Source organism: Stenella coeruleoalba (genome assembly GCF_951394435.1).
Source record: "Stenella coeruleoalba genome assembly, chromosome: 9".
Lineage (NCBI taxonomy): Eukaryota > Metazoa > Chordata > Mammalia > Artiodactyla > Delphinidae > Stenella > Stenella coeruleoalba.
In genome coordinates this window covers 77,209,630-77,230,236 of record NC_137155.1, presented here as the reverse complement: position 1 = coordinate 77,230,236, position 20,607 = coordinate 77,209,630, and the positions used below count along the sequence as shown (strand labels likewise).

Below are 20,607 nucleotides of genomic sequence, written 5' to 3'. Positions count from 1 at the left end.
ATGCAGCAGGTGCACACGCTGGACTTCGTGGGATGTAACCTGGTGCTGCTTCACACTCTAAAGAGAAGACGAGCCAGACAGGTTGTCAGATGCCACAGTGGGGCAACTTCTGCCCTAAGGTCATCTGCTAATGGGCTTCCCCAAGTGTTGTTTTAGCCACTCGATTTCTGCTACCCTGCTGCTCAGCCCCTGTGCCACCACGCAAACGAAGCTTACCCAGTATCCTCCAGTGGAAGTCAGTTTCAGTTACACTGTTTGTCCCTCATCACTTCCTGCCTTGTGTCATGACCAACTGTGTACACGTCTGTCTCTCCTACTAGTTTGTGCATTCCTGGAGGGAAGGGTCTAAGACTCATTTTTTTTTTTTGTATTCCCCATATTAGGTGCTCAATAAGAAGAAGAAAATAGCATTTATTGAGCACTTATTATATGCCAGGCACATTAGTTATATCATTTAATGCTTACAACTCTGTACTGTGATGGCAAAGAACACGGGCTTTGGAGCCAGACCACCTGTGTCCAAAGCCTCCCTCCTCTACTGTCAGCCACATGACCTTAATACAGATGGGATTCCGACATGGGTCTTCTGACTTACAGCATCAACTCTATCCTGCCTCCATAGATATCATGTCACTGAATTAGACGCATTCGCTGGTAACCAAATGCATTATTTCTCCTTATCACTAAACAATCCCAAGGCTACCCCCATTAACTTGTGACGTAACATGTGTAGGTTTTTAGACATATAATGGCTAGTGATTTAGCTCATCATACCAATAATATTCATTCTTTACATCTCTTAGTGTGTTGCCATTTTCACAGTCCCTTCACCTAAATCATCTCTGCTGATTTTCACACCATCCTTATTGTGAGCAAAGCAGTGACATTTTCCCCGTTTTACTGATGAGTACACTGAGGCTAGAGAAGCTGAATGTCCAGACTGTTGTCTCACCTCCAGAGAGTGGCAGAGCTTCAACTCGAGCTAAGATCTTCTAAATCCATCCACAGGACCTGCCTCTACTTTGCCTAGTCCCTCAGCATCACTCACCTGTGTAAACACATACTCACTTGAAGGCAAGTGAACCAGATGCTATGCTAGAGCCTTCAGTGGTTCACGTTGTCTGGTAACCATAGCAATTGTCTCTCTCCTCATGGCAAATGATATCACCCATCACACACTGACTTTCAAGATTTGAGTTACAAGAGATGAGGCATTTTCCGCAGAGGGCCATTAAGTTTGGCATTCCCTTCCCCTGGTCATAGCCCTGGAGTATAGGTCTTCTGGGTCTTTGCCAACCACAAGAAGTTGAGTTAGCCAGCTCTGATTGGTAAGAAATCTTAATGGGCAGGAGGAAAGTGCTAAACTGACTTTTAGTTGTGAGCAATTTGTAATTTTATGTTTTTTGCTATTTGTATCCCCTAGGATAACTAACCAACCATACATAGTTCTCATTCTTTAATAAAAATAAAATTTTAGTCAGCAGTTCACATGAATTTGTTTCTGTGTTCTTACATCATGTCTCAAATGATGTGATGGAGAAACCTGCAGGGAAGTTTTTGTTTCTTTTGCATAAACTATTTTGCAGTAATTGACCAGCCATAGAGAAAAGATTATCTCCTGTGCACTCTCAGCGAGTTCTCTGCTCACCAGAGACCAATAAGGTGTGTCCCTAGAACTATTATCCCTTTGTTGAAGAAGCTGCTATGTGAACAAAAACCAGCCTTCATTAATTTCCCTTTTTGTATTTAAAAAACCTTTTTGGTATTTTCCCTTTGGGAAGGTATAATTTGTCAATAGTGCATATTATTTTGCTTCTAAAGAGGAAAGATGTAGGGCAGTAGATCCTTATTAATATCTTTTATTTATCTTCATGCCAGATCTTAATGTTTCTGCTCAATGAAATAAAATTCTCCACATTTTTGATTACATTACAGTATATATGTCTTAACTCTCATTTCATAGAAGTATAAAATTTTAGAAATGTAAAACTCTTAAGACAATTTTAATTCCATACCCGTCCCACCAACACAAACACACCTTTGACTGATGGGGGAACCGGCGCACTGGTTGGCTGGAGCCCACATAGCAGTCAGTCAATGACAGAATCAGGATTTATGTTCTCAGTCTGGTGCTCTTTTCATCGTACTCTGCAGTGCGTGTATCTGTTTGAGCTCCCCAACTACTTTGTAAGCTTCTGAAAGCAGGGATGATCCTTACATGTCCCAATTGGAACTGCTTGGTGAATACTCGTTAGCTGATGTATCATACTTCATTTCAATGTTACAAGGGCCCCAAATGTTACACCTTTCCATTTTCTGTTCTTTGTCATTCAACCTCTTCTGTAGATAGAAAAAGTTGGGGAATGGTCAAGTGCTATATGATAGAAAGGAATTTGATGAAGCTTGACCATCGTTGCCTTGAAACATCTCTCTCTTTTTTTTTATTGAGGTATCATTGACATACAACATTATGTTAGTTGCAGGTATACAGCATAGTGATTTGATATCTGTATAAATTGCAAAATGATCACCAAAATAAGTCCATCCCCATACATAGTTACAACATTTTTTCTTGTGATGAGGACTTATAAACATCTATATTGGAGTTGAAAATTATATTAAGGAAGAGTCACAGGGATTTAAAGTTTTTTACTAATGGTTTAAGTCATCTCACACGTAGTAACCAGACTCCTATTACACATTGTTCTTTTATCTTAAAAAATGTGCGTATTTTTTCCAGCAATGTAAAAGGACCTTAGAGTTCATCTTCAAAATGAGATTTTGTCATTGTGTCAGTTTATACATTTCAGGTTTTTGTGCCACGGGAGAAGTTGGTCCAAGAGTTGTTTGCCCCGTTATTTGTTTGTATGCACAGTACTATCCTAAATACTCACTATAACGTGTATTCTAGTTTGTTTCAGTGTTGGAAGGGGTGTTGTCTAAGCTGTCAAGATATGATGAAGGTACTTTCTTTTCATCCATTCTGTCATTCACTGTGAGTATTTTGAATGAGTTCTCCTCTGCTGTCTTTTGACTGCTGTCACAGTACTTATCAAACAGTTAAGAAAATAATTCTCATAATTATCTCTTTTCCACTTAAGGTGAAAGCAGCCGCAAAATATGTTGATGTTCCAGTAAGTATTTTTTTATCTGCTTTTTAAAATTATAAATAAGTCTTTAAAAAAATAATTATGGTTCACCATGGGTGTATTTCAGATCTTTAATCTAACATCATTGCCTCAGGGAGCAGTTTATTTTTCTTAAGCGAGCACTAACCCTCATAGCAAGGCCTGGCAAGGTTATTTCAGTGTACCTTTTCCGTTGTAACTTGGGGAGGTCAATTCATCATGAGAACATATCAGCTCAGTGGCAGCTCTAGGGTGGGGGAGAAAATGACTCACATTACTTATAGGAAAAGGTTCACTCTCCTTCCCTTTCCATGAAAGCTCTAACAGGTTTCTTATAGGAGTTAAAGTAACAATCAAGACCTGTTGAATCAAAGAACTAGTTTTCTGAATACAGAAGTGTTATAAATAAATCAATATTCACTTAGTTCAACATTTGGTTTTTCACAGAATTCTTGGGAAATAATGAGTGACCTGTAAATTTGTTCAACAATTAAGATACCATGAGAGGAAAGTATGAAACTTACTTAGCTACAATGAAAAAAAATTCATGTGATAAATATAATCAACAAGTTGATAGTCATTAACAAATTAACTTTTGCCTTAAATTCTGTTATCACGTATATATGATCAAGGCCTAAATGTTCTGTTCAATCATGTGTTTTGGCACGTGTATCAATTTTCAAAGAATTAGGGCACAATGGGAAGAAACTTAAAATTTAAAACTAAGTGGAATATAAGTCATCTCATCTTTGATTAAGGCTGTACTTGAATAGCATCACCATCTCTAGATCATCATTATGAATGTTAGTGGTTTGAGAGCTGGCAAGCGTTGTGTATCAGTTGTAGGTGGCTCTTATTTTTGAAATGCATAACTGCATTTTATACTATGGGCTAGACAGTCTCCAGGTTTATTGCTGCTATAGTTATTATAAATGAACATTTTAAATGAAAAGGCCGTGGACTTTCCTGCCTTTGCCTGGGGTTTCTTCAGAGTAGTTTTTTGTTTGTTTGTTTTTAGTTTTACAGATGATTCCAAAAGAAGTCTCGGCATACTCCTTGTCTTGTACCTAGAATCAGAAAGTCAGTACTGGGCAATAAGCAGAAATAATCACATTTGTATGGTCCTGCAAAGGAACAGCATGAAAGAGGGAAAGGGAGAATTAAGGGGGAATGGTTTATACTCGCTGTATGAAAAAAAAAGACAAGTAATCGTGGGAACACATGAATTTTATTGGAATTCCTAGCAAATACTTTATAATATAGATTTTTGTTTTTAATTTTGAATTACAAATTTTGAATCACAAATTTTTGTTTTTAATTTTGAATAGGACACCATAATTATTTCTGTTCTTAGAGCTTTTGAAATTCTTTATTTGACTGTGTACTAGATCTGTTAGAGCCCATAGAGCTTCAGCATTGAAACACACAGAAAGTGGTTCATTCACTCTCCTCGTCAATGCAGAAGCCCCCTCTCCTGATAGCCCTCACAAAGATTCAGTCAAGCTCTTTTAATTTTTTCAGTGATTGCAGGCTCACCGTAAGACAGCCTCCTCTTATGTATAATGAGTTGAAATTCTGTACCTCTGTGAATTCTGTCATGGTTCTAATCCCTTTTCTGCATGATAGCCCTTCAAATATTTGTTGATAATTATCATACATCCTCTTCCCAAGAGATACATGGTGGCTATTCAAAGGGATATATTGTCTGAGGAATTCTTATTTTCTGTATTAAACATCCTTAACTTCTTCACTGAATTCACTAATTAAATACTTACTTAACACGTACTAAGTGCTAGATTCTGGGCATGTATGATGAAAATATATATATGTCCTGCCCACAAGCTGTTCAGTGTCTAGGAATAAAAGAGATAGGGAAATAGACATATCATGAAAACAGCTGTAACAATTGTACCCAGACTGTTTATCATACCAATCGCTCTCTAGATGAATTCCAGCTTACCAATTTCACTATTAAATCAAGTTGCCACCCAGAGCAAAGCATACTAAACCATAGGTATGGTCTGGCCATGGCAGATTGCTATAGGAAGAGTTTCTCCCTTAGATCCAGACATTACACCTCTATTACTGATGTCTGTAAGCATTAACTTCAAAAGCTATGAGGTGCTGTTGGCTGTTACTGTTTTTGTTTGTTTGTTTGTTTGTTTATGCTAAAACTCCAGCAAGATACCTTTCTGAAACAGTCTTTTAAGGAGAACCTTATGAGAAAAAAAACAACAACACTGGCTCACCTTTCACAGAAATTAACTCAAAACTGATCAAAAACCTACCTGTAAAATGCACACTACAATATAAAACTCTTCTAGAAGAAAACATAGAGAAAATATTTATGGCCTTAAGTTTGGTGATAAGGTTTTAGATACAACACCAAAAGCATCCATGAAAGAAAAACATTGTAAGTTAGACTTAATAATTGACTGCTCTGCACTGCTAAGGGAATGAAAAGACAAGCCACAGACATATATTTGATCAAGGACTTGTATCTAAAATGTACAAAGAACTCTTAATACTCAACAATAAGAAAACAAACAGCCCAATTAAAAGATGGTCAAAAGATAAGAACAGATATTGCAGTGAAGACATATAGGTATCAAATAGGCAAATGAAAAGATGCTCAACATCATTTGTCATTAGAGAAATGAAAATTAAAACAATAAGATACTATTACCTATTAGCATGGCTAAAATTTAAAAACTGACAGTAGCAAAATGTTGACAAGGATGCAGAGCAGTAGGGACTCTCATTCATTGCTGGTGGAAATACAAAATGGTACAGCCATTTTGGAAGACCATTTCGCAGTTTCTTACAAAGCTGAATATAGTCTTTAGCAAACCACCGATTGCACTCCTAGGTATTTATCCAACTGATTTGAAAACGTATGTCCACAACCAAAACCTGCACACAAGTGTTCATAGCAATTTTATTCATATTCAAGAATTGGAAGCAACCAAAATGTCTTTCAGTCAGTGAATGGATAAACAAGCAGTGGTATATCCATACAATTGGAGTACTAGTCAGCAAAAAAAAAAAAAGAAGAAGAAGAAAAATTAGCTGTCAGGCGACACGAAGACATAGATGAATCTTAAAGGCATATTGCTAAGTGAAAGAAGCCAGTCTGAGAAGGCTACGTACTGTATGATACCATTTATATCACATTCTAAAAGGGAAAACTACATCTAAAAAACTATAAATAAACTGTATAAAGATTACAAACAGGTTAATGGTTACCATAAGTTCAAGGTCAGGGAGACTTGAATAGGTGAAGCCAAGGGAACTTTTTGGAGCAGTGAGACTATTCCAGGTAATACTGTAATGATAGATATAAAACACTATGCTTCTGTCAAGTCCTAACTTTATAGCACAAAAATTGAACCTGAATATATGAAAAAAAATTTTAAATCAATTAGGATATCATGGGATCCTAGTATGGAGACTGTGATAAAATAATCTAAACCCTACTGCAAATGTATGGAATAACCTCACTAAAAAAAGTTGAAGGAAAAAAGTGCTGATCCGAGTCACTTTTGAAATGGGTGGCATATGTAAAAATAAAGGAAAAAGGAACTGTACGTAAACATTGTACTCTTGTTGAGAAAGTGTTTCCTCCCAGGTTAACAATTCAGAAACCACTCTACGTGTATAATGGAATTGAACAATTAAGTAAAGGGTGGTGGCTGGTGGGAGCCAAGTTTCCCATGGAGTGAGATGTTGAAGACAAACAAGAGGAAGAGGCTAGAATTATCGCTGTGGTAATGGATTGGAGTTGGAGCCATCAATGTGAACTTGTCTTTAGCTTAATATAGATAGAGCTGGTTGCATATAGAAATATTTTTAGATATACGTATATGCACGGGTTAGTATATACACATATATTTCCTCGGTTTGTTAGCTGAGAGAGCCTAGAAGCATTGATATCCCAGTAGCTACAAGCACACCCAGTGCCCAGATCGTGGTCTCTAATCTCCAATAAAATGAACCAGGATTCCTTGAAGAAATGGCTGACACTAGGACTGGGGCAGGAAACACAAGATGAGCCTGGAGCATCTTATATATGTGTCAGAGAAAGTAAGGAAGTGTCTAGAAAGAAAAACCCACAATGATAGGAGATATGTTAAAGGGACCCAGGAGACCCCTGAGAGAGCTCCCAATGGCCTGAGCTAGAGTAAGTTCAGCAACCAGATAAATTAGGTAGTGTTAGCTTATAACACAAAGTATAAAATATATATCTGTTAGTCCATACTGACGTAAGTAAATGATTGACTGAATAAATAAATGGGGAGGGGGTCTTCGCTGGTGGCACAGTGGTTGAGAATCTGCCTGCCAATGCAGGGGACATGGGTTTGAGCCCGGGTCTGGGAAGATCCCATGAGCCACAACTGCTGAGCCTGCGCGTCTGGATCCTGTGCTCCGCCACAAGAGAGGCCGCGACAGTGAGAGGCCTGTGCACCGCGATGAAGAGTGGTCCCCGCTCGCTGCAACTAGAGAAAGCCCTCGCACAGAAACGAAGACCCAACACAGCCAAAAATTAAATAAATAAATAAATAAATAAATGGGGGAAGGACTTCCCTGGTGGTACAGTGGTGAAGACTCGGTGCTTCCAATGCAGGCGGCGCAGTTTCGATCCCTAGTCAGGGAACTAAGATCCTACGTGCGGCGCTGCCAGAAAAAGAAGAAATGGAAAAGAGAAATCTCCCAAGCAGAAGAATTGCAAATAAATAATGTGGATACTTTGCTTCCAAGGAGACAGTACACCTCCGTACTCCTTAAGGCTGTACATAGCAACCCCCTTCCAAAGAGCACAGTATGAAAAGGAGGGTGAGGAGAATGGATTTATCAGGGAGAAACCTGACAGTATCACCTCAGCCAGTTTACTGAGGTCAACATCAACAGTGATAAATTATATAGATAATATTTATTCTTGATAAATATTCTGTGGTCTCCTTCCAGAAGCCTATAACTCCAGTCTAATCAGAGGAAAAACAACAGACACGTCCCAATAAAGGGACAGTCTACAGAATATCTGACCAGTACTCAAATTGTCAAGATCATCAAAAAGAAGGAAAGTCTTATAAATTGACAGGAAGAGGTTAAGGAGACATAATGACTAATTAAATGTAATGAGGTCTTCTGGACAGGATCGTGGAACATAAGAAGGACGTTAGGTAAAAACTAAAGAAATACGAATAAAGTATAGACTTTAGTTCATAATGTATCATTATTTGTTCATTAATTGTAACAAATATATTAATGTAAGATATTAATAATAGGGGAAACTTAGTGGGGAGTAAATGGGAATTCTCCATACAATCTTCACAATTTTTCTATAAATCTGAAATTATTCTAAAATTTAAAAAAATTAAAGGGCAATGGACTAGGACGTAATACCTAAGGTTTAATTCCTCTTATGCTGCTCTATGCCCTTGGATTAACTGTATGACCCTGGGCATTACTTCACTTCAGTGGCCTCAGTTTAGTTATCTATAAAATGGATGAATAAGTTATATAAACTGCATTAGTCCCTCTAACTGTGATATTCTATCATTCTGTGAATTCTAGATCTCTGGCCTATTCCATCCAAGAAACAACAGAGCCCATAAATGTCACTTAGAAGATGATAGTAAGGTAAAGAGCTAGAAAAAAAATTCTTCAGAGAAATGAGCAACATCTTCTAGCAAATAATCTCATTTTTGAAATTTTGAAAAAGCAAAAAATAAAAAATACATTTTATGAAATGAAGCATTAGAAATATAAAATTATCTATGATATCAAGTGGCATTCCTAACACAAAAGAGAAGGAGGAATTCATGATCCTGGTACATACTTGATTGTCAGGTATTCCATATAATTATAGCACAGCTGAAGATGTATAAGAATCAATAACAAATGGGAGAAAATATTTGCAAATGAAGCAACCGACAGAGGATTAACCTCCAAAATATACAGGCAGCTCATGCAGCTCAATATCAAAAAAACAAACAACCCAATCCAAAAATGGGCAGAAGACCTAAATAGACATTTCTCCAAACAAGATATACAGATTGCCAACAAACACATGAAAGAATGCTCAACATCATTAATCGTTAGAGAAATGCAAATCAAAACTACAATGAGGTATCACCTCACACCAGTCAGAATGGCCATCATCAAAAAATCTACAAAGAATAAATGCTGGAGTGTGGAGAAAAGGGAACCCTCTTACACTGTTGAGGGGAATGTAAATTGATACAGCCACTGTGGAGAACAGTATGGAGGTTCCTTAAAAAACTAAAAATGGAACTACCATACGACCCAGCAATCCCACTACTGGGCATATACCCTGAGAAAACCATAATTCAAAAAGAGTCATGTACCAAAATGTTTACTGCAGCTCTATTTACAATAGCCCGGAGATGGAAACAACCTAAGTGTCCATCATCGGATGAATGGATAAAGAAGATGTGGCACATATATACAATGGAATATTACTCAGCCATAAAAGGAAACAAAATTGAGTTATTTGTAGTGAGGTGGATGGACCTAGAGACTGTCATACAGAGTGAAGTAAGTCAGAAAGAGAAAAGCAAATACCGTATGCTAACACATATATATGAAATCTAAAAAGCAAAAAAAAATGGTTCTGAAGAACCTAGGGTCAGGACAGGAATAAAGACAGACGTAGAGAATGGACTTGAGGACATGGGGAGGGGGAAGGATAAGCTGGGACAAAGTGAGAGAGTGGCATGGACATATATATACTACCAAATGTAAAATAGATAGCTAGTGGGAAGCAGCCTCATAGCACAGGGAGATCAGCTGGTGGTTTGTGACCACCGAGAGGGGTGGGATAGGGAGGGTGGGAGGGAGACGCAAGAGGGGGGAGATATGGGGATATATGTATATGTATAGCTGATTCACTTTGTTATACAGCAGAAACTAACACAACATTATAAAGCAATTATGCTCCAATAAAGATGTTAAAAAAGAGTCAATAACAGAAAATGATTCAAATCAAGTCATTTAAATATAACATGTTATGACCATAGTCTTATGTATTTTGTAATCTGTACTTTCATGACACTTCTTTATGAAAGAAAAAATATCATACATAAGAGAAAAATCATCAGTTTGTTCCTGAACAGAAGTGAATTTCATTATCTCCTGCTTCTTAGCAAAGAAGCTAGTAGCCGACCCCTCCCCACCCCCGTGATATCTTTCTAATCAGGGTGATAAACTGTGACCTTCGGATGGTTTGGTAGATTTTTTTCTTGGTTAAACAACCCTATTCTGGAGACCAGTTCCTGTTGTAGTTGCACAGTTCAAGGCTCCATCATAGAACCTTGGTATGTTCATGGTGGCAAAGCCCTTAGACATATAAGAAAAGCAAGACCTCGAGGGCGTGAATCTGTTCCCCCTGCTCAACAGTAACTTAGATGGAGGGAACTCAGACCTGAGAGAGGGGAAGGGAGAATGGCTATAGTAGATGTAGGACCAGCATGAAAACATTCACTTTAGCTTTACAGACGTGAACACTAGGCCCAACCCAAAACTTCAGTAGATTTAAAGTAGAATATTAAAACTAACCACCCCCCAAAAAATATTGCCTCCCTATAAGGTAGGGAGGATATCGATGATATCAATGTATGTTAAAAAGTTGTATGAAAAATTAAGTGAGACCATAATGTAAAGTAGCTGCTTAAAAAAACAAACACGAGGTAGCACAACAGAGAAGTTACAAACCCAAACTCAGGAGCCAGACTGCTTGAGTTTGGACCCTTGCTCCATCATTTTTGCTCAGTATCTGTATGACCTTGGGCATCAGTTTCCTTTTTTTTTTTTTTTACAGCTTTATTGAGGTATAATTGATATATTTAAAACTGCACATATATAATGTCCATAATTAGATGAGTTTGGACTTAAGCATATACCCGTGTGGACATCAATTACTTTATCAAATGGAAATAGAATTATACCACTTCTAGGCTTGTTGTAAATATGTTAAGCACTTTTCAGGATTCCTGGAATGAAATTAGTGATCAATAAATGTTAGTTGTCATCATACATTACTGATTATAATAAATCTAGTGTCCAGATTCTAAAAAATAATCATTCTGCTCTATACTATCTTGTTCACATCTGTCTGTGTTATCGTGGGAAAATCCATCTGTAGTCTTTTAAAAACGACATATAATTTTTACTTTACCTCCTTTTGAAGAGAGCAGCCAGCATAGTTAAGGGGATCTGGAAATAATGGCTTATAAAGGAAAAAAGGGAAATTGGAATATTATCCTTGAGAGAGGAAAACGCTAAGAGACAAGAGAGTCATGTTTAATACATGGAGTTCCCAGTTAAAGAAGTCTCAGTCTGTATCAATCAAGAGAATAGAACTAGGATCAGTGACTAAAACCTAGTGGGAGGGCTTCCCTGGTGGCGCAGTGGTTGAGAGTCCGCCTGCCGATGCAGGGGACACGGGTTCGTGCCCCGGTTCGGGAAGATTCCCACATGCCGCGGAGCGGCTGGGCCCATGAGCCATGGCCGCTGAGCCTGCGCGTCCGGAGCCTGTGCTCCGCAATGGGAGAGGCCACAACAGTGAGAGGCCCGTGTACCGCAGGAAAAAAAAAAAAAAATTTGTCTCCTTGTTAAATAGACACCATGACAGTGTTTGCATAGTGTATTGTTAACCTCCTGTGGAAGGTTAAACGGGCTTCTTCTGTATCTAAATCTGTAGCTGTGAAAAATGTCTGCAGCATTGCACCCACCACCCATGAATGGGGAAAGTGAAGACTTGCACCTGTGGGATTAGGTGTAGCAGCAGGAAGTAAGAGCATTTGCAGTGTGTAATTAACAAGGAATTTTTTGCTTTTCTTTTTTTTTTAAACGGCATTTTCATCTCACTGGGTTAACCAGTGATTAGCGCTCGAAAAAAATGTGCTGGAGTCTGCATCCTTACTTAAACTCATTCCCTCGCTGGTGTATTCTATTATGCAGCCAAAGTCAGAGGAGCTCACCTTACCATACTCCATTCCCGTCCATATTTGATTTCTTTATGCTCGTGGGGGAATGTTTTTAGATATTTGTATCCTTTTACTATAACTTCGTTAGCCAAATTCTGTTCTTTTCTGAATCGAATTAGAAGCAATCCAGGAAGGCTTATTTTGATTTAGAGATTACTACCCTAAGAAACAAGATGGAGAAGTTAGTGCTTAATGAACTGAGGATCTCAAAGTTTTTTGTGTTTTTTTTTTTAACATCTTTATTGGAGTATAACTGCTTTACAGTAGTGTGTTAGTTTCTGCTTTATAACAAAGTGAAGCAGCTATACATATACATATATCCCCATATCCCCTCCCTCTCGTGTCTACCTCCCACCCTCCCTATCCCACCCGTCTAGGTGGTCACAAAGCACCGAGCTGAGCTCCCCATGCTATGTGGCTGCTTCCCACTAGCTATCTGTTTTCCATTTGGTAGTGTATATATGTCCATGCCACTCTCTCACTTCGTCCCAGCCTACCCTTCCCCCGACCCCGTGTCCTCAATCCCATTCTCTACGCTGCGTGATCTCAAAGTTTTAAATGGGAGAATGAAAAACAACATTTACTCTCTCTTAGTGGTATTTAATACATAATGTGCTCGCTATGTGGTTTTTAATTGCTATTTTCTCGTTCATTAAGAAAACTGTAATTACAAATATAGCGAAGATTTCTAAATGTAGCTCTCCAGAACAAAATATCCTTGATAAAAATTCATCCAGATCTACAGTTGTTGAAGTTTAACAGGCTGCTCCTTTGATAAGGTTGGAGACACCCACTTGCACCAGAATGTGTAGCAATATTCTACCTGGTGATGCAGTCACATGCATGCTTTTCATTTACACACCAGCAAACAAAAACTTAACTGAGTGTGTTCAGTTTTTTGCTTTTTTAACTAAACTTTATTTCCTAATAAGATAACATGTAATAATGGAGTGAGACGCAGTGACTTCCAAAATATGTAGATCTTACTGCCATAAAACAGAGTCTTTGCACAAAGGAGCACTGAACCAGCGATAATGTCTTCTATCCAAACACATTTGTACTGTAAGTAGAAACTGTTTAAAAGGAAAATTACATCTTTTTCAGCAGTTTATCAGAGATAATTACCCTTCATACACCAAAGGAAGGACAAAGTGTTTTAAAGAACTATAATTCTAATTGGTAAATGTCACCAGCTGTTGCAGTTATCCTTACTTGTGTATATTCTTTTAATGATTATAGTCTCATGCCACAAGCTACATGAAAATATATTCACTAGGTGTGAAATTCCCGTATGTCACAGTTGCAAGAATACGTAAACAGCTCAAAGATAAAGGAAGAAATAATGCTAATGAGGAATGTAAGAATTGTAGGTTTTGTTTTCTAGGCAAGTGGATCTTAATTTGCCAAAGGGGAGAAAATGTAATTTCAAAAAGAAAAAAACAGCACTTAATTTGTTGAAATAAACTTTTAAATGAGCTTTACTTCACACCCTCAACCATGGTTGTGATTTTCTTAGAGAGCTGTAGAACTGTCTCAGCTTACAGATTTCAGTATTATATCCCTCGGGTCTGCGGAAGGGAATAGCACTGAGTTTTCTCTTAGGCTTAAACTGTAAAAGTATTTGTTAGTTTTAGATGACAAAAGATAAATTCTTCCTGGACAGTGTTTCATGATGTCTAATGTTATCTTAAAAGTGATCAAGGAAATGGGAAAAAAATTACCTTCGGGTCTGTGGCAAGCGTTTAAAGCCATCATTCTCCATTTCTCCTGGCTGTAACTCAGTTTCCAGTGAGTCTGATGGGTCAAGTGATTGACTAGTTTAAACTTCTAAGCGTACTCTTCTTTTGAAAGGCAGAAATAAAAATGGGGTAGCGGTGGGGAAAAATGGTGGAGGAGACACGCCTCTCATGTGTTGATTCTTAACTCTCAGTTCCTCTGGGCTGTGCCCAGCTGCCTTGGTATTATATATATCACAGCATTTTGTTTCTAAGCACCTGACTGAAACTCAGATGTGGAGCTGACTTGTTATCATGTATAGAAAGTCGTTCTCCTGTCATTTTCATTCTGCGGCAGTATCCTTTCTGAATGTTCACAGTTTCAGTGTCTTGACAAATTTGAGAGGCACCGAGAGAAATCCTTATCTTATGGGCTAGCTATCTTCAACCGTTAATAGTAGTTAGTAATCTTGTACAAATTACCCTGCCTTTTTACTGGAAAAACTTACGTATAACACCCCTCGCCCCCAAAGAAGAAAATAACCTAGGCTTCTCTTGAGTAGCCTTGTAATTATTTAAACTTTCAGACATTGCTTATGAGAATTATGTAGAAAAATAGTGAAGGCATGAATTTGGTAAGTTGTCTCCATTAAGTTTGGAATATATTTCCTACATTGTGTACGGATGCTCTGGAAGGAAAGATCAGTGAAGACATTTATATAAATAGTTGTTTCAGATTATAGCTAGTCACGAATTTTGTTATAACAAGGTTATGGGTTTTGTTTTATAAATTTATTTATTTTTTTGGCTGTGTTGGGTCTTCAAATCTGTGCGAGGGCTTTCTCTAGTTGCGGCGAGCGGGGGCCACTCTTCATCACGGTGCACGGGCCTCTCACTGTCGTGGCCTCTCTTGTTGCGGAGCACAGGCTCCAGACGCACAGACTCAGTAGCTGTGGCTCACGGGCCCAGTTGCTCCACGGCATGTGGGATCTTCCCAGATCAGGGCTCGAACCGGTGTCCCCTGCATTGGCAGGCAGATTCTCAACCACTGCGCCACCAGGGAAGCCCCCTCAAGGTTATGTTTGAAAGGATCCTTCCGTCCATGTGGTATAAATTTCCCTTTAGGCTAAATATAAGAGGTAAATATATAAGAACTTTCTGTGATTTTCATTGCCCAGAAATAACTTTGTTACCAAAAAATCAAATTAATTTTTATTAATGAGATATGCGCAATGTCTATACTGTGCACTGGTTAAGAGGTGGGCAGTTTTATCATTGTATCCATACATAAAATACAATCCCCTCCCGGAAAAAGAAGTGATAAGAACTTTGTCCTTCATTTAAGGAAAAGGCACTACTACTGTCCTAGCATCACTCAGATGTATATCTTGTCTTTCCTGCAGTAGTAATAGTTAAATAATTCATATCCTCTTTCACCTAGTTTCCTTACATTATTTACTTTTACAAAGAGTCCATCGATGGAGTCTGTAAGTGCATCCTATAGATAAGAAATTATGCACGACTGACATTGACTTATTCGGGCATCAGTTCTACCATTTCATCATTATTATTGTCCTATTCTAATGAAATGACTTACTCAGTACAGACTATGAATCAACCCCAGGTATAGAGTATACAGATCATCTAGTCCAGCTGTGCGAAACTGAAAGAAGAACTAGAGATAAATTTAGAAGGAAAACTCTTTAGGAGCCATTCAGGTTTTTGTCCCTCCCTGGTGCTGATTCTGTAGACTCTGTAGGGAGGAAGAATTCTATTAACTGCCTTATCTTGTCTAATATTAGAAGACACCAAATGTTGAGTAACTTTGGAAACTTATCTAATCCACACCTTTGGCTCTTCATGGGAGACTAGTTCATCAGTATTCTTATTGCATTTCTAAAATAATACAAATCCTTGAGGTAGTATTGATAAATATGGATGAGTAGAAGCAATGGATAACCCACAAAATTTTGATTTGCATTTCACTTTGTAATGCATTAAATATTTTTTGTTCAATATCTTCCTAATAAGAAAATTTATTTTGTATCCCTTGAACACCCATAGTAGTTGAGGAAGGCAAACCAAGGAAAGCTAACAGTTTTTAAAATATATATGGATAAACCAGCCAGAAATGATGAAAAGGAAATTGAACTTACAATTAGGAAATGATTATTGCATGTGGGAATTTTTTTGAAAAATGTATTCATTTATACTGCTTGGCATATTGACCTAGCAAGTTAGCCATTAAAAAAAAAAAAAAGAGTATCTACTAGCTTACAACCACATATTTCTAATCATCTTAATAATGATAAGTAACTATGACCTCAAGTTATAGACCTCAATAATAAACGTTCATTTACTTTAATTATGGAATTTGAAGGTGTCCATTGTTGATTTGATCTTAAGCATATTTTTCTACTGTAACTTTTGAAAGGATATAAGGAATGATTTTCTAGGATGGTGATTAAATAACATTTTCACAATCAAGACGTGATATTGTTTTCTTCCCTGTGCTTTTCCCTCACAACAGAAACCAGGAATGGACCTGGCAGACACCTATATTATGTTTGTTCGGCAAAACCAGGATATTCTTCGAGAAAAGGTCAATGAGGAAATGTATATAGAAAAGTTGTTTGATGTAAGTACCCTTGCAAATCATGCTGGCTTTGCAGATGTACTGTGAAGGAAACAGTTACACTTTGATGGTATGTCTGCAAAGCAGACTCTCTTTTTTTATTTCTTTTTCTTCTAGGCAGCTAATATAGTTGCCCATTTTATTTCTTTGACTGCTGACAGAAGCCTTAACTGGCTTTTTTCTGTACTTGAAAACTGTCACTATTAGAGTGAGAGTCTCAAAATCCTTCTAAGGTTAATTTTAGCAAGCAAGGTGATATCCAGTTTACCATTGTATATAGTTTACATCACTTGCCTTTGCAGCAATCCATAAACAGAATCAGACTGTAATGGATTTGGCCCCTACTATAAAAGTTTTTCTTAAGTCAGTATAATATTCTTCATTTAAACAAAGAAATAAGCTGCAGTAAAGGCAGATATCTGCCACTGTACTGTTAGTGTGCATTTTCATCTTGCTTTCCAGTACTGACGTTTGCTAACAGAATACTGCTGTAGTCTCGTGAAGATCTTCACTGAGGCATGGCAGCTCCCAGAATGGGGAGGTTGTGGTTTTAGATGGCCTGATCAGCAAGTTTCATTCACCGAGTACCTGTAAAAGAGACTAAGAGAGCAGTCCATTTCAACAACAATGTTGTTACTCATTTGTAATTATTCAGCAGTCAGTTCAAAGGAAATGGTACTTTGCTTGTGACATAACTTGGCATAATTCACTACAGTGCTGATTCTGAAATGGAGTATTTGCTTTGAACTGTATTTATTTATGTACATCTTCTCTGCATTTTAGAAATGCTTTTCTGGCAGTTTCATTTAATTATGCAAGTTACTGCAAATGTTTTCATAACAGCAGTTCACGGGCTTCATGGTGACACTTCAGCTGTGGCAGTTACAGAAGGTCCTGCTACGTCATCATCTCCACCATGGTCTGTCATGTCAGTGTTTGCTGTTTGTCAGATTGGGTGGTCAAAATGAGCCTTATCTTTCATATTTTATGTTTCTAGCCTCTACCCAGGCTGTTTTACAATAAAAGTATCATCTGTTTTAATAAGCTAAGTGTTAATATGTGTGAAAAGAATGATTTCCTAAAAGCTTTGATGCCCTGCAGGGGTAGAAAAATTATCATCCATCCAGCTGGCTCCTTTACAAAATACTGAAACCATATTAGCAACTTCTGCTTCCACTTGGTATTGCTCTGAATTTACAAGCATATGTTTCACTTCCAAGTTCTCTTTTACTTTTTTTGCTTATGTGGTAATTTTCAAAAATGTTGAACAGAAAAGTTGAGTTGATGTTATTCCCATTATGTTTCTTCTTGGTATAGCTAAAGCACATCTTCTATGGTGAAAAAATGGTAGAGTCATTCTGGAAATAGGCCACTGTGTGTGTGTGTGTGTGTGTGTGTGTGTGTGTGTGTGTATGTGTGTGTGTGTTTCTTAACATCTTCAATTTTTTGTCTTGGCGACCTATTTACTACAAAGCTTGCCATCAGATTGTAACAGAGGTAGAATTTCTTTTCTTTTTTTATAAATTTATTTATTTATTTATTTTTGTCTGCGTTGGGTCTTCGTTGCTGTGCGCGGGCTTTCTCTAGTTGCGGTGAGCGGGGGCTACTCTTCATTGCGGTGCGCGGGCTTCTCATTGTGGTGGCTTCTCTTGTTGTGGAGCACGGACTCTAGGCGCGCAGGCTTCAGTAGTTGTTGCACGCGAGCTCAGTAGTTGTGGCTCGCGGGCTCTAGAGCGCAGGCTCAGTAGTTGTGGCGCACTGGCTTAGTTGCTCCGTGGCATGTGTTATCTTCCTGGACCAGGGCTCGAACCCAATGTCCCCTGCATTGGCAGGCGGATTCTTAACCACTACACCACCAGGGAAGTCCCAGAATTTCTTTCTTCATAAAGTTATTTCCTTCTTAAACTCCCCTTCATTCACCAAACTTCTTTTGAAGACCTTTTGTATGGCAGCAGTAACAAACGGAGCTAACTAAAGTGGATGCCAGGAGGCCAACATTAAAATGATGTACTAGTTTGATTGTCCTGGTGATAGGTATATACTTTCCTTTCAACGCCTAAGCATCAGACATGGCTGTGAGTTTGCTTCTAAGGGGAACCCTTGACAAGCCACCATTCTGTTTTGGTTGTGAAGGTTTTGTCATTCTGTGTATCCCCAGTAGAACATTGGACTTGTTATTTGTAAAATAGTTATAATGTCCTTAAACATTCTAATATTTTTAAGTTGCACATTTTTATTACTGTAATTAAAAATAAAAAGTAAACTGTAATTCTATTGATATGTCACCAAGAATAACATATGAAGGGGTACCAAGAGCCCCTAATTAGCCAAGACTGAATTTGCCTCAATTACAGTTAGTAAATGAGAGGTTATCAAGTATGTGTTGAAAGGTAAAGTAGAATGTGTATCTTAAGCAACAGATCATTACTGAGAGACGTTATATAATTACTTGGCTGGAGCTTAAAATAATATTGTTAGGTGTCAAGAAACAGTTGAAAGTAATGACCCTATAAATCCTGTTAGCAACCTTAGCCTATTACAGATAAAAGAATGAACAGTTTTATTCAGGCATCATGACAAACTTTTGCTATTCCAGTTCGCTTCCTGAGTAAGGAAATGGAGCCTCCCACCTTCAGATGCAGAAGAAAATGCGCACACACACACTCGCACGCCTGCGCGCAGACGCGCGCACACTCGCTGCAGTGAGTCAATACTTAGTGGTTTTAACCCACCCAGATGAGAGTACAGGGCCTGCAGTTTCTGGTCATGAAATAGGAGAGCTTAACTTCTTACAAAAGATGTGCTTTTTATCCAGATGAAGTTCGCTTCGTTCTAGAACACATAGCAGTATTTCCATATAAAACAATTATTCTACAAAACACCCATCCTGCCACCAACACCAACACTTTAAAAAAGAATGCATGTGTTTTACTAAAGAATTTTTCTCCACATGATGCCTCACGCGTGAAAAAGACTGCTGAAAATTCTGTGAAACTGGCCCTGAGAGTAGTAATTAATTACTTGTGGTGTTCCTGGCCTCAGAAACTTTTTGATCCATTAAGCATCTTACTAGTTCCTGATACTTGTGGCTAAATACCTTAGGGTTCTGATTAAATAACTGTACCAGGGACTAAGGTAAAAAAAATGACCATTGCCCTGGATTTGCATCCATTGTGTTGGGGAGGCACCTGCAGAGGAGAGTGGTACCTTCTACTGTTGTCCATGTGCAGCCCCCCACCCAGCCGTACACCATGACTGCTTCCTAAGCATCCTGCACTGCTATTATTATTGTTCTAGTCCCTAATGGAAGTTTTCTTATTTCTTCAATGTGTTAAAGAGGGGGATGACTAAAATCTGTATTATCTGAAAGACCATAGATAGGATAATCTTAGACGTTTACGTCAAATCTTGAAATATTAAAACTAAAAGTATCATTTGAAGATCAAAACAGTTAATATTAGGATAAATATCAAGACATTCTGCTTTACTCCACAAATGGTTAAACTTATAAAACACTTTCTGCTTAAAACGGAAATAATTTCCAAAAAGTATAAGTAAATGATGGCAGATCCCCTGTTTAATGGAAGGTACTAAGTTTGATTAAGGTACATCCCTAATCTTTTCAAAGTGTCAAAATAATTATAATAGCCTTCCCTGTCACCACTACTATTCGCAGGGCACCTCTGTGTCCCAGGAAATGTGCTAGATACTTGACCTATATCATTTCTAACCTTCTGGGTAGATGCCATCACCCCCATTTTAGCCTTATTTTCAGGTTAAGGAATCTCCCACCCAGAGACAATAAAGGACTTGTTAAGTGCTAAATCGGACTTTGAAATTGTGTCTCTCTAGTTTCAAAGTCCATGTTACGTCTACCATACTTCAGACTTACAAAATTTGAAGTGGTAAAACAGTGTTTGTAGGAAGAGGGCTAGGCCAGGAATCCAGAAACCTCAGTTCCAGCCACAGTTCTGCCATTAATTGGATGAGTGAGCTTCAAGAAGTTATGTCGCCTGTTTGAGGCTCAGTATAGGTAGTACATATAAACTGAAGAAGCTAGTCTAGAACTCCAGATGGTTTCTGAAATCCCTTCCAGATTTTAAACCAACCAATTAAATTAG

The 20,607-nt window shown here is 38.0% G+C and overlaps 1 protein-coding gene across 7 annotated transcripts in view; it reads left to right on the top strand.

Annotated features, from left to right (window-relative positions):
* The window catches only part of CADPS2 (calcium dependent secretion activator 2), a 486,383-nt gene that overhangs the window by 444,313 nt on the left and 21,463 nt on the right, over positions 1-20,607 (top strand). For all 7 annotated transcript variants that reach the window (XM_079931397.1, XM_079931396.1, XM_079931395.1 and 4 more), the window contains 3 exons: positions 2,912-2,995; positions 3,102-3,134; positions 16,382-16,489. In XM_079931397.1, coding sequence (XP_079787523.1) covers positions 2,912-2,995; positions 3,102-3,134; positions 16,382-16,489 — 225 coding nt within the window. The remainder of the gene's footprint in view (positions 1-2,911; positions 2,996-3,101; positions 3,135-16,381; positions 16,490-20,607) is intronic.